Source organism: Perognathus longimembris, chromosome 1 (assembly GCF_023159225.1).
Source record: "Perognathus longimembris pacificus isolate PPM17 chromosome 1, ASM2315922v1, whole genome shotgun sequence".
Classification (NCBI taxonomy): Eukaryota; Metazoa; Chordata; class Mammalia; order Rodentia; family Heteromyidae; genus Perognathus; species Perognathus longimembris.
The window spans coordinates 98282379-98296421 of NC_063161.1; the positions used below are offsets into that span (position 1 = coordinate 98282379).

Here is a 14043-nt window from a genome sequence, read left to right on the forward strand (position 1 = left end):
CCTTATGGCTAATGGTCACTTCATAGGGGGCCAGGGAGAACATATAGATTCCTGATATAGATACCTTAGCCCAGGCTTCCTATCTGAGATCTTGAATATTCTTGTTTAGTTCTGCAAAATCAACCACAGCAGTGGTGTGTGGTACCTGACGATTCACACTCAGTAGTGACAAGAATGATGATGTAAGGATGTCTGGATGTCTGCTGATGAAAGGAACTTGCTCCTCTACCAAAGGCCTAACCGGGCTGATCAGGAAGCATAGGAAGCTTTGCCTTTTTTCTTTTGTTTATTTGTTTTGGGGGTGAGGTTTTTGTTTGTTTGTTTTGTTTTTTGGGCTAGTACAGAGGCTCAAACTCATGGCCTGGTCCCTGTCTCTTAGCTTTATCTCTCAAGGCTGGCACTCTACCACTTGAGCCACACCTCTGTTTCCTGCTTTTTGGTGGTTTGACTGGAGATAAGAGTCTCATGGATTGTACTGCCTGGACTGGCTGATATAAGGGCACAAAGGACTACTGCTAACACCTCCAGCTCTAGAGCCCCTCAGCCCCATTATGGGTTAGCTTCCCTCATGCCCAGTTCTTCCATCTTTATCACATTTGTAAAACTCACACTCCTCAGCAAACCTGCTGTGTGCCCTCCGCCCCCCGCCCCTGCCCGGGCAAAGTGTGGGCAAGAGTTCAAACTAAACTTTGATGGGATGGGTAGGATATTGCTTTTATGAATGATGCATGTCAAGAAATAGGAACACTAAAAAATATTCAACTGGAAAGAGGGAGGCAAGGTGTTAGCCCAATAGCCTCCTCTCAGATGGCTTAGCATGCTCTTCTCCTAAGCAACACTAGGCCCATTTGGTAAAGGCAGTAACTAATCCGTCTCCACGCCCCTTCACCTTGAGATGGCACTCCTTTGGGGGCAGTTAAAAACCATACAAGGCGGGGCTGGGGATATAGCCTAGTGGCAAGAGTGCCTGCCTCGGATACACGAGGCCCTAGGTTCGATTCCCCAGCACCACATATACAGAAAACGGCCAGAAGCGGCGCTGTGGCTCAAGTGGCAGAGTGCTAGCCTTGAGCGGGAAGAAGCCAGGGACAGTGCTCAGGCCCTGAATCCAAAAAAAAAAAACAAAACCATACAAGGCAACAAGATCCCCTTAGTGCCCTTCAAGTCTATGCAGCTACAAGACCCCTAATCTGCCACTTGGGCAGCAGCCATAAATTCTAGCACACCATGATGAAGCCCCTGGTCCACACATCCACACCAGGGTCTCCACCTCCTAGCCCCTCCTACCCACCAGAATGTTATATAAGTCACCTAAGACAACAACCAGGACTTCTTCTCTCTTATGAGAAAGGGTCTTGTCAGTCGCTTTGCTGGCAATAAACCTTTGTTCTTTGTGCCTGGATATTTGAGTGGTTTTCTGGCAAAGTCTAACACAAGGAATGAAGGCCAAAGTGGAAGGGCCACACAAGCAGGAGTCTGTCTTTCTGGTTTACTGTACTGCTTGGTATAGAAGAGAGAATATAGATATGATTTGGTCTTCGAGGATTTGATGGAAATTTAGTATATGAATCTCCATAGTCTGTCTCAAGCTAGTTCTCTGGGAGAATGTGTGATAGCTTTTTATTAAAGTGTAACACATCATTTTCTCTGCTCTCTACCTCTCTAGCTTGCCTTGATCAGCAGGATGGTTGGCACAAGACAGAAGTACGTCATAAAAGTAAAGCTAGGGAGGCAGGGGTCAACCACACTATAATATTTAACCATATTAATTAAAGCAGTAACTGGAGAAACCTCCTTTAAATGTTCAACTTCAAAGGAGACCAAGACCAAGGGGATTATTGACAGCCCCTGTGGGTTTGTTGGGGAATAACCTGTTAGAGGCATGAAACATTAAAGTAAGCAAGAGCTCTATTACTCAGTGACAGTGGTTTTGCTGATTCCATCTATAGACATGGCATTGGGCCTGGGACAGAAAAGATAAATAAATACTGAATGGCAGTAGAGGTGTATCAGAAGATTGTAATATTTCACATGTTACTAAGTCACATCTATGAGTGTGTGTTCTGACTGTTAGAGAGACAATAAGTCATCATAAAGTACATCCATTATTGGGATCTGATTCACTATGAGATCTGATTTGCTAGGATCATCCTGAGAAATGAATGGCAAAGTTAGATCCCTAGTAAAGACACAAGCTTCCACTACACATGCAGACCTCTTCTGAAATTCAGAGTCCTTATTTAGATTGCAAAACAGATCCAAACATCCTGGAATATTTCAAATGGCAGCAGTCATCTTTCAAACAATCAAGTATAATTTTAAAGAAATAAAATTGCAGCTAGCTAGGCATCGATGGCTCATGCCTCTAATCCTATCTCTAGAGGCTGTTTGAAGATTGTGGTTCAAAGCCAGCCTGGGCAGAAAAGTCCCCATGAGAGTCTGATCTCAAAAACCAGAAGGAGTGGTAGCTCCAAGTGGTAGAGCACTAGCCTTGAACAAAATTGCTCAGGGACAGTGCCCAAGCCCCAGGTTCAAGCCTCACAACAGACAAGAAAGAAACAAAAACCAAATGATTGCATCTATGATGTGTATTACAAGCTTTATTCAAGTCAAGGAAGGCTCCCATGACTTCACTGTCTAAGAGAAAATTGGTACAGAGAAAGATGAAGGAGACAAGAGTTCCCATAAAGTAAATATCTCCAAGTGCCCCATCATGAGCAAGTTGAGGTATTTGTGAAATGCCACAAACAACCCAGATGGGAGGCCAGGAGGCTAGGCAAGAGAAACGGCCAGGATCATTCCAGAAGACCTTCTGTGACAATCTCTTAGATTGAGGAAGGAACTGCCATGGCTAATAAACATCATTCTGTCTTCATGTCACCCAGCATGGGCTTAACCTTACCATGCTGTACCTTTTCTGAGGATCTGTTTGTCCTTGATCAACTTTAAAAAAATCCCTTAATTTCAGTATTCTTGATAGAGAAAGGGAAGGAGAAGGTAAAAGAAAAGATTCAAAAACAAAACCAAAGGAAAAAAAAAAAAAGAAGAGGAGGAGGAGGAAGTGACCAGTGTTCAATGAACCCTCAAGTGTGAAAGGCTAATCCAGAAATCACTCAGTAATCACCACCATGAGATCAAACCTCGTGGCACCTTCTGTTACGCACATGTTCACCTCTCTCACCTTCCACAAAGCCTCAGCTCAGCTCTGGAACCGAGCAGTTCTGCCACAGCGCTTGGCCTCATGTCCCCTTCCCCTCACCCCACCCCATTAGCTGCCTACCAAAGTCCTCATGGACTTCTCTATACAGAGAAATTGACTTGTCTTGTTTCCAAGAGAAAGGCACAGGCCCTCCCACCCAGTGGAGGGTGGAGGGCTGTGGTAAGTTCCAAGACCCTAGAACTGAAGAGTTTGGGGGGGGGTAGGTGAGTTTCAGGGGGCTCTGGCATGAACAGGAAGGCCAATAGTGCCTGGAACTTGGCTGCACATAATGTTCAAAACAGCGTTTGTGAATCTGTCCTACTCAAAGAAGTGTTGAAAGAGTCATGTGCTCAGACATTTGGCTGACAAATAACACGTTACTTCCTGTTACTGAGTCAAGCATTATTTTTTGTTAATTTGTGAATTTCTAAGAAGTAATAGACTGAATTAAAAGTAAGGTAGTGGCCTGGCGCCAGTGGCTCATGCCTGTAATCATAGCTACTCAGGAGACAGATCTGAGGATTGAGATTCAAAGTCAGCCCTGGCAGGAAAATCTGAGACTCTTATTTCTAATTAACCATGAGAAAACTGGAAGTGGCTCTGTGGCTCAAAGTGGTAGAGTTAGTGCTAGCCTTGAGCAAAAGAGCTCAGGGACAGTGCCCAGGCCCCAAGTTCAAGCCTGACTACGAACCTTTGCCCCCCAAAATGTAAGGCATTGTTTCTTCAGTGGAAGGGATAGGAATAGGGTGGGGTAGGGGGTAGGCTTGGCTTCCATTGGCTCTCAGAACAGCTCTCCCTAGAGGGTGGTTGCATACCTCCCAGGGCACCTCCTATCCGTGCCATGCTGTTCGTGTGAACTTAAAGAGCCATCTGCTCTCTCTGCCATTTCCCACTTGTACCTGATCCATGATCAGTGCTGAATAGAAGCAAGAAAGGGAAGAGCAGAAGAGCCAGCCTGGGACAGAAGTCAGATCAGAAGAGAGTGTAAAGACAGAAAGCTAGGTTGAAGGACTAAAGGTTTCTGAAACCGACCCTCAAGGCATCTTTTTGATGTTTGTTCTACTGGATTTTTCAAAATTTTCCCTAGCTACAGAGATCTGGCTGTTTTCTTCTGTCATTAAAATTATTTTTTTCTTTTGGGTTTCTCCTACCTTTTCCAAATGTCTAAGTGCAGGGGTTTCCTCTCAATGTGTGATATTTCACACCTCATTTTAATTTTTTCCCTTTTTTTTAAACTGTTAATGACTGTTAAGAAAAGAGAACGCATACCATAAATAATAAGAAAATTCCAAGTAACAATTTTTTTAAACTAGAAGTCATTGTTTTAGTGATTCTTGATTTTTTTTGGGGGGGGGAATATTAGAATTAGAGCTTAAAACCTCTTACTTGATTACATTTGCTTGCTTAGATGATGCTCTCCCACTTGAACCATGCTTCCAGTTCAGATTTTTGCAGGTGATTTTGGAAATAAAATCTTCCAGACTTTTCTGCTGGGGCTGGCTTTGAACTACAATCTTCCTGAGTAGCTAGGAATACAAGCATATATGCAACATTCACTGGCTAATTCTTGAACATTTTTGAAGCATCGAAAGAGACTAACGTATGTACAGAACTGAAAGTCACAGAAAACAGTATTCTAAAAACATCTAAGGGTTAGCCAGAAATGACTATGGGTTTGCAAGATTCAAAACCAGAATCAGAGCAGAAGCCATCATACCTTCTCTTTTATACCCATCTCCAAGAATCCCCTTTCCAATTCCCACTGTTTGCTCCCCTCTCCTCCTAGTACTTTTCCCAGCTCCCTCTTCCTGTGAAACTCATCTTTTCAACAGGAGGAATGAAGGGGTTTTCACCATGGATTTTTCTCTTGGACTTTTTCTGTTATCAGAGTATTAGTGATTCTTCAGAAGGCAAGACAAAGATTCTGGGAGCCTTCAAGAAATGACTATTTCAGCTGGGCACTGGTAGATTATGCCTGTGATCCTAGCTACTCAGGAGGCTTAGATCTGAGGATCACAGTTTGAAACTAGCTCAAGGCAGGAAAGTCCATGACACTCTTATCTCCAATTAACTCCTAAAAAACTGAAAGTAGAGCTGGGATTCAAGTGGTAGAGACTCAACCTTGAGTGAAAAAAAGCTAAGGCTCAGTGACTAAGGCCTGAATTCAAGCCCCCAAACTGGAATATCTCTCTCTCTCTCTCTCTCTCTCTCTCTCTCTCTCTCTCTCTCTCTCTCTCTCTCTCTCTCTCTCTCTCACACACACACACACACACACACACACAATTTAATAAAGAGAGAGAGAAGGAAATCAGGAAAACATTCCTTGCCAAGCCACAATGGAGCTAGTTCACAGAGGCTTGCTAAGTTTTCTAGCTTTCAGTGGAGAATTGCCCAAGGTGAAGGCTATGAGACAAGACCTCTAGAGACTCCTCTGCTCCTGTGCTTGGGGGAAGCTGAGGATCCCACCCATTGGCAAGGAACAAAGCAGCTACTTGCACTCCCCACTTCTTGCAAGATGCAATGTTATGATTTCTAGGCTCCCCCTGAAATGATGTTACAGTAACTTCCAATGGTTAATGAATAGCTTCCCTGTGCCTGCTTCATTTAACTGTCCAAAGGCCATTTGGTCCCCAGGCAGGCTTATAAGGCTGTGCAAGCCGGCTAATGAGCACACTCTGCTTAAACAAGCCTGGAAGCAGAGGAGTGGCAGGGTCAGGGTGCAAGGTTTTGAGGAGCAGGGATGCAGAACAGAGCTGGCCTAATTCTCGGTGTGCTGGCCTTGTCTTCAGGGTTCCTGATGATCTGCCTGGGGGCTATTTTCATCTCGGCAGACTCCATACTTGACTGTCAGCGGAACCTGATCATGGCCTACTTGCTTCTGCCTCTAGGGTTTGTGATCCTTCTGAGTGGGCTTTTCTGGAGCACCTACCGCCAAGCAAGTAACAACAAAGGGATGTTCAGCCACGTGCTCAGACAGTACCTTGCTCAGAGAGACCTGCCCGTGGACACAGTGGACAGGTAAGTGCAGAGAGCCAGCAGTAATGTGAGAGGCTGAGATGGGAAGGCATGGAAAGGACCATCACTCTGGAGTTGGTCATTAGGAAGAACAGTGCTATCTTTGTGTGAAATTATGGGATAAGGGGATTTTTCTTCTAGAAACACTGCCACGACCACAGTGCCTAGTAAAAACCTGCGTAAGCCAACTCAAGAGGTCAGTGTCTAAGTTCTTTAGTTGTGTCATGGAGGGGTGGAGCTGTTATAGACAGGTGATGTTTAAAACTTGTGGGAAAGTGAAGTCCCAGACTAAAGTCAGCCCACAACAAATGAACAAGCAGATATTATACCAGTCCTACAAACCGTATGACTAAGAAGCCTACCTTTAAAGTGTTTTGATATCACCCTGCATGAGAGATTCATTCAAAGCAAGACAATAAGAGGTCCACTGATGATGGATAAACAAAATGCCGTATGTACTAGAATATTCTCCAGTGTTAGAAAGGAATGAAATCTTGGCACATAGTAGAATATGAATGAACCTTGGAAACACTTTGCTAAGCGAGACTAGCCAGTCACAAAGGACAATTGTATGATTCTGGTCTAGCTAAAGTAGTCAAATTCATAGAGAGAAGAAGATAGAGGCCTGGGAGGAGAAAATAAAGAGTTATTGTTTAGTGAGTACAGAGTATTCATTTTGGAAGATGGATAACTTCTTGTGATGGTTGAACTTGAACTATATACTTATAATAGTGAATTTTATGTCATATATATGTACACATATCTCACAAGAAAAAAAGGAAGCTTAGGTAAGGTAATTATCAATAACTAAAAATAAACTTCCTAGTTCATGTCCAGGTTCAGGACAATTTATGAATTAAAATCCCAGACAGCATTCTCAAAATACAAGTTGTGAATCCATAAATTCATTGCCCTCTTCATGAAAGAGTAGAGAGTACCTAAGATGTTTTAGCTATTGTGTCTGAATATAAGTAATCTTACTCATGGTGGTACATTGGTGACATTTACTATGCTAATTACTAAGATACTAATTACAACAACCAGTCTAACAAAACTAACAAGGCCTTTGGGTTTGACTAGAAATTAAAATACCTGGAGTGAATGTAGAAGATGCTACCAGAGAGTCGATAACAATGATAATGGTGGTGGTGGTATGTATTTATGTGTGTATGTGCATGTGAGTTAGAATTTCTGATTAGAGTAACATGTGCATAATATCACACACTCTTTGCTGGAAGATTGGGAGGGAAATTGGAGATATCATACCAGTGTTATTTTACTACTTCTTCCTGCTATATTCTGAGATGCTCAGTCTATGTATAATGGCCAGCCAGTCAAACAAGGAAGTTACATTTCTCAAAGTCTGTGCAGTGGAAATGGGGATCTAGGTAGAGAGTTCAAAGCAAATGTTTCTCCTGTGGTGGAATTCAGGATAGGATTCCCCAGGGAACATGAACAGCAGTATGAAGGATTGGGAGCAGTACATGGAATTTGGGCTGACGGCATCAGTCATTCTAGAGTCTCTCAAGTGGCTCCAACAGCTCACCTTTCCATTCTCAGTGCCATATATTTCCCATGACTCAGCCTTGGCTATTCCAGGTGAAAGCTGAGATTTATGCTGTACAGTAGACAGCACCTTCAGCTATTTGGCTCTGAGGCTGGTAACATTTGGAATGGAGCTGTGGCTACAAGTGGCAGTCTCTATTTTGTTGTGGTTACACACCATAAACACTCCCTGTAGGCACTAGATGGACTCACTCTATAAATACATATCTTAATTAAGTTCACCCTGTCTGTCTTTCTCACCTCTTCCTCACCCCTAACCCCATTCATGATGAAGAAGCCAGAGGATTTAGCAATTAGCAACACTGGGTAAGATGATCAACAAATCCACCAGCCCTCGTCACGAATGGTTCCTTTAATCACAGGCCTTCAGCCCAGTGAGGCTGCAGCTGAAATGTGCACCAAGTCAAACACTTTTGAGACAGGAAATGCATTTGGGTGCTGTCTTGGAAACTGGCTGGTGGGATAAAAAAAAGTAGTAGCCAAGTCAGGAAAAAAATGGTGTTATCTTGATGTGGTTCAGAGACCTGCAAGTAGCTGGGTTCCATTCGTGATTGTACTGGCTGTGAAGATCTGCAATGCCGAGTGCAGTGGAGTAGAAGATGATGTCTGTGAAGGGGAAACAAGGATGAGAATGGACTGAGTACCAGGCAGAGGTTCCATTGTCAAACACAGTCAAAGCCCCCAAGTTCCTTAATGACTTCATGGCAAATACAGATTTCCTAAAGAATGGCCATTTCCAGGAGTGGAGGAAGGGAAGATACAGCCTGGAGCACCAGCTTGGGGGGTGGGACTGGGGGACTAGGATGAGAGGAATACATGCTGTGGTAGATAGAGGATTCTTTAGGAGGAGTACGCTTGCTTTTTTTTTTTTTTCTAAGAAACTGATCATGCCAGGGAAGAAGTACATCTGTTTCAAAGATCAATGTTTCCTAGCAGTTTAACTTCACGCAGTGTGAGCTGAGAAGCAGACATATGCCTCTCTGGCATAAATGCCTAAATAACACATGTATGCATTTGGTGTTTTTGTCCCACAGGCCAGACTTTTACCCTCCAGCTTATGACGAGAGCTTGGATGCTGAGAAACAGATTCATGTTGCAGAGGGACAGGCCTTGGATGTTCCTCCACCACTGTACACAGAGACAGGACTCGAACTTGGGGCCGAAAATAATGCTCACCCTGAGGCCCCACCACCCTACCATGAATCTATAGCAGACATCAGAAGATGCTGAGAGGCCCAGCCTGGTGTTGAAGGCAGGCACTGCTCACTGCTTACCAGAGCTCAGGACACACCCTGTGAAAGGAAAGCTGCCCAGGGACTGGGAAGGAAAGCAGTGCTAGGGGATCCTGCATGAAAGCTCCTCATACTCTGTACCATGGGATTTTAAGGATGTGCTTAGCTATGCAAGGACAGTTGTGGGGCCCTGCTAAAGTGTGGTTAGCCCCAAACAGATATTTCAGAGGAGTCACCCTAGGAAAGCCTGGGGACCACATTGGTGTAAGTATGAACCTGCTCACCAAGAGACTGGATGTCTGTTTCTCATTACCTCAGCTCCAACCAGGAGGAACACTTGCTGCTTGCTGGAACAGCCACCGCCCTTATGCACATTACCTAGGAATCTGAAGGGAGGTGTGCTCAGAGACTGGCAACTCCATTATCCAAGTGGATGACATCACCAGAATGACACAGTGATTCCCATTGTGACTTGGAACCCATGAATGTTATTTTTGTCGCCTTTTATTTTAATGATGTGTGCTTTTTGTTTTATGCAAGTGACTGAAGCATTTGTTTTCAGAATGATTTGAATACACAATAGTACATGAGTCATTTCAGAAGGAAGGTCTCATGCAAGCAGATATGATAAAAAAAATCCTTATAAACCCAAACTGAATGAGTACTTAATTCATAATGCACAGAACTCAGGAGGTGGGGGAGAATTTTACAAGCCACAGATGGTATCCATGATGCAATCTGTATATATATATATATATATATGTACATATATACACACATATGTATTCTAAAAATGCTTATATATATTTCTCTTAATTCGCTTGTAAATCTTCAGGATTTTGGAAAATGAAAACTTTAATGACCTTTATCATTAGGCATATTCCTTAGATCTCAAGATACAAAATTTACTTCTAGACATGGAATCATTGTTTTAAAACCCAATGCCCCCTCGTCAGATTTATGGTATTTTAAATATAACAGGACAAGTCAGATGGAGTGTGTTAGAAAGACTGATGCTTTTGAACTTGGATGAGGACAGTCTTCTCTTCAAACTTCCCTTACCCCCTCCACCCCATCAGTGAGGTGTTCATATTAGGTTAGTGACTTGACAGCCATGCCATCCCTCTTACAGACTCAGTGGTGTTGCCTTCTCATGTCTGTTCCTGAGCCCTTGTTCTATCCTTAAAAAAATAAGTGCTCTGACTCTTCCATTTTATAGATTCAGGAAAATGAGGCTTTGGGACTTTAAGAAGCCTTCCCAATAATCCACAGTGACATCTAGGAAAACAAAGAAAGGTGTATCAATGAACATGAGAGGACTTACTTCAAATTTTGGTGCTAGGATAGCCTCTTTTAATTCTAATATTATTATTATTTTCATTCCTGTCTTCCTTTTTTTTTTTTTTTTTTTTTTTTGCTAGTCCTGGGGCTTGGACTCAGGGCCAGAGCACTGTCCCTGGCTTCTTTCTGCTCAAGGCTAGCACTCTGCCACTTGAGCCACAGCGCCACTTCTGGCTTTTTCTATATATGAGGTGCTGAGGAATTGAACCCAGGGCTTCATGTATGCAAGGCAAGCACTCTACGACTAGGCCATATTCCCAGTTCTGTCTTCCTTCTTTCCTTCTAGAAAGCAGTCTGGATTTCCCTCCTCTTTCAGGAAATGGGCCCTGCCCCAACATGGCAATCTGGATTGCTGCAGTAACTTTAAGCCCTTGGAGAGGCGGCCGAAGAAATGTTAGGGTTACTGAGCCTTATGTTTAAACCGCAAGTGAACCTGAAAAGTGTTCCACCTCACGTCCTAATGTAGCTTTCCTGCATTTGGTCATTACTGGAGGATGAAGGGTGTGCCCTGATTGGTGACAGCCATAGTGAGGCTTTAGACCGGGAGGGAAGGGTGCAACGTTGCAACTCAAAGGGTTGTCAAGATGGGAATCAGATCTCTATGGCCTTCTCCTTCCCACCATTGCTGTGTGCACAGATTAAATGTATCCTGACAAATACATGGGTCCATAAAGCATAGATTTGGGAATCTGTGGTTTTTTAATCTTCAACCATGAGGGCATAGTTGTCCAATAGGAAGGTGATCATTTATTATCTTGTCATCTCTTTCTCTCCTCTGAGGGCTTTCCCATGAGTATAAGCATTTAATAGCAATATTACTGTGCTCTCACACAGTATGCATGTATAATAGATAATGTTTTTAGCTACTGGGAGTCAGGAAAAATAAATGTTCATTTGGGCTCGCATGAGAAACTGTTAAATCTCTTCATGGCAATAAATTTTGTATTCAAACTTTCCTTTTGTCATTACATTTTTGCACTGAAAAGAATCCACATTAGACCATAAGTTAAGTTATCATCATATGACACTAACAGTGTTAATCTTTCTGCATATCCAAACATCATCAAACACCATTGAACAATTCAGGGGAGAAAGTAAACAACCCTAGGTGCTTCTTGTTCGAAAAAATGCTAATAGGCACTTGATAATTTTGTCTAACATATGCCATGAATGGAGTCATTTATACTTTGGGTATGACCCTAAACAAATCCTACATTTGATAGGTCCATTTATTAAAACCCACTGGACAAGTCAGACAATATAGTCATATGTTGGATAGTAGTCCATTGGTCGTCCCTTGGAAAATTCACTTAGAGGAGGCATATATAGCACCTCACCTGCCTTGTCAACACATGGTGACGAATTGGAAAACATAATTCCATTGATGCTGAGATAACGGAAAGAGAGAAGTCTCTATTACTGAGATTGCTCATTATTCCTCTCACTTAAGAATGGCAGGCTCTGATGCACTGGGGTAAGGAAGTTTTCAGAGTCAATGGCTCTCCAGTATTATAATCTCATAATGTCCCTTTCAGCAGCTACTTTAAATAGTCACCATGGCACCAAGAGGACGAGAATGTCAAGGTCAGAAATAGAACAGACTACGCAGCCTCTTTTGCAAATGTATGTTGAGTTCTTTTTTTCCCTTCTCCATGCAAGAACTCATGAGTGATTTCTCTGACATCCCTATGTATCTTTGAAAATTTCACTTAAGTATATTTCTTTTGATGAGACATTGCTTCAGCTCACCTACATTGCAGGGCACATGCTAAAGGATAGAGAACGATGATAAAATCACAACTTTGCAATCCATATCTTCATTATATTCTAGAAAGTTCCATGACCATCCAGGCTGACTCACATACCAGTGAGTTGTCAACTGCCTGAGTTATTTCTATGGGTAAGGATTCCAGCTGGTTGGAGTGGAACAGACATTCTGCTAAGCTTTGCTGCCTTGGATAATCTCATTACTGTGTGTAGCTGTTGAAGGCCTAAACTCTAATCTACCAGTAGTTACATCATTTCTCAAGGTGCATGCATAGTTTGCCAGGAATGGAAGTTACTCAATGCATGTACTTGATCTTTCACTGTCCACCTGACCTGAGAGTACCCAGGACAAGATTCAGGAGTGGGATGGAGGCATCCTGCTATGTCCTTACCAGCTCCTATAACAGCATTTTAAATCTCTCCCCTAACATGCCTTATAATTACTGGCTCTGGCTGTCAAAAATCTCACAGTTCCCATAGGTGGCCAATTAGACATCACCATACCATTGTCCTTGTCGTGACACAGAGCATCCTCTCTTAGCCCAAGGTGCCAACCTGGGACTGTGCCTCAATCTGAGATTTCCTGTTCAGGAAGCATTCATGTCATATCCAAGTCTGTGATCCTGAAATTCCATGCAACACTCTTTTTTTTTTTTTTGGCCAGTACTGGGCCTTGGACTCAGGGCCTGAGCACCATCCCTGGCTTCTTCCCGCTCAAGGCTAGCACTCTGCCACCTGAGTCACAGCGCCCCTTCTGGCCGTTTTCCTTATATGTGGTGCTGGGGAATCGAACCGAGAGCTTCATGTGTAGGAGGCAAGCACTCTTGCCACTAGGCCATATTCCTAGCCCCCATGCAACACTCTTTGTCCTACAGCTATCATGGATGTATGCTGCACTTTGGATCAGAGGAATTTGAGAAATGACCACACTTTAATGACAGCCCATTTTAGGGGAGAAGCCAATAAACTCAAGAATTCTGGGTAAGGCAAAAACAATGTTTTGTTTGAGGGGATTGACTGCCACCTAAATGAATCCTTGTTCCCTTTGTCCTAATGACTCCCTGGCAACATATACACCCAATTCCCAAACACCCTGGGTGAGTGCTGGGTTCTACTCTGGTGGAGAGGTACTTGATTATACATATTGTAGTTTGCCATTTTCTGGAGGCACATATAGTGAGGTAGCTTCTCAGTGTTCGAAGATCACAAGTTCCCCTGACAATGAACACTCTCTCCTTACACTATTCTTGGACCTTTGAAACCATTTAATTCCTCCTACCCCACCAGTGCTGAGGTTTGAATTCGAGGCCTCACATTTTGCTCTACCAGTACTCTCCCACTTAATCCACACCTCCAGCTCAGCTTTATTTACTGATTATTTTGGAGACTTGAATCTCACACACATTTCTGCCTGGTCTTCAAACTATCCTCCTCTAGCGCTCAGCCTCCTGAGTAGCTAGGATTACAGTCATGAGCCATCAGGTCCAAGCCATTTATTCTTAACAGCTGGTGGTTGGGGCTCCCCCTTTAAGAACATAAGGAATTTTCTATGGGGGAGAGTGACTTCCAAGCTTTTACCTCTTCTGAGAATAAAGATATCCATGCTGAATTCAGCAAAAGAAGCTTGGATTTTACTGGTAGCAAGCAGCAATACCTCAGCAATGGGATCCTAGAAGCACAGGAGGGCCTTCTCTTTGACAACATAGCTGAGAAAAACTTCTGTAAGCAAGTGGCTGTGCATATTGTCTCCACATGAGTTCATAACCCAGTCCACTTCAATTCCAACCATCTAAGCCAACCTCTCAGGAGACACGAAGCCAGCCTCCTCTCCACAGGTCTTTGCTGCCAGTGACTAGTCTTGCTGGTTTTTGCTCCATTCACCTCTACCAGAATTATATAAATTGTTTTTTTTTTAAGCCTCCA

General features: G+C 43.2%; 1 protein-coding gene across 1 annotated transcript; it reads left to right on the forward strand.

Annotated features, from left to right (window-relative positions):
- The first annotated feature begins 5838 nt into the window (after window positions 1-5838).
- Window positions 5839-9910, forward strand: Tmem252 (transmembrane protein 252). Its single transcript, XM_048332942.1, has 2 exons — window positions 5839-6217; window positions 8815-9910. Exons 1-2 carry the CDS (start codon window positions 5940-5942, stop codon window positions 9008-9010), a joined length of 474 nt encoding a protein of 157 aa, XP_048188899.1. The 5' UTR covers window positions 5839-5939; the 3' UTR covers window positions 9011-9910.
- The last annotated feature ends 4133 nt before the right edge of the window (window positions 9911-14043 follow it).

Coding starts and splice junctions, on each gene's coding strand:
- Tmem252 (XM_048332942.1), top strand. CDS start 5,940: ATGCAGAACAGAGCTGGCCTAATTCTCGGTGTGCTGGCCTTGTCTTCA. Junction 6,218..8,814: donor CCCGTGGACACAGTGGACAG/GTAAGTGCAGAG, acceptor TTTGTCCCACAG/GCCAGACTTTTACCCTCCAG.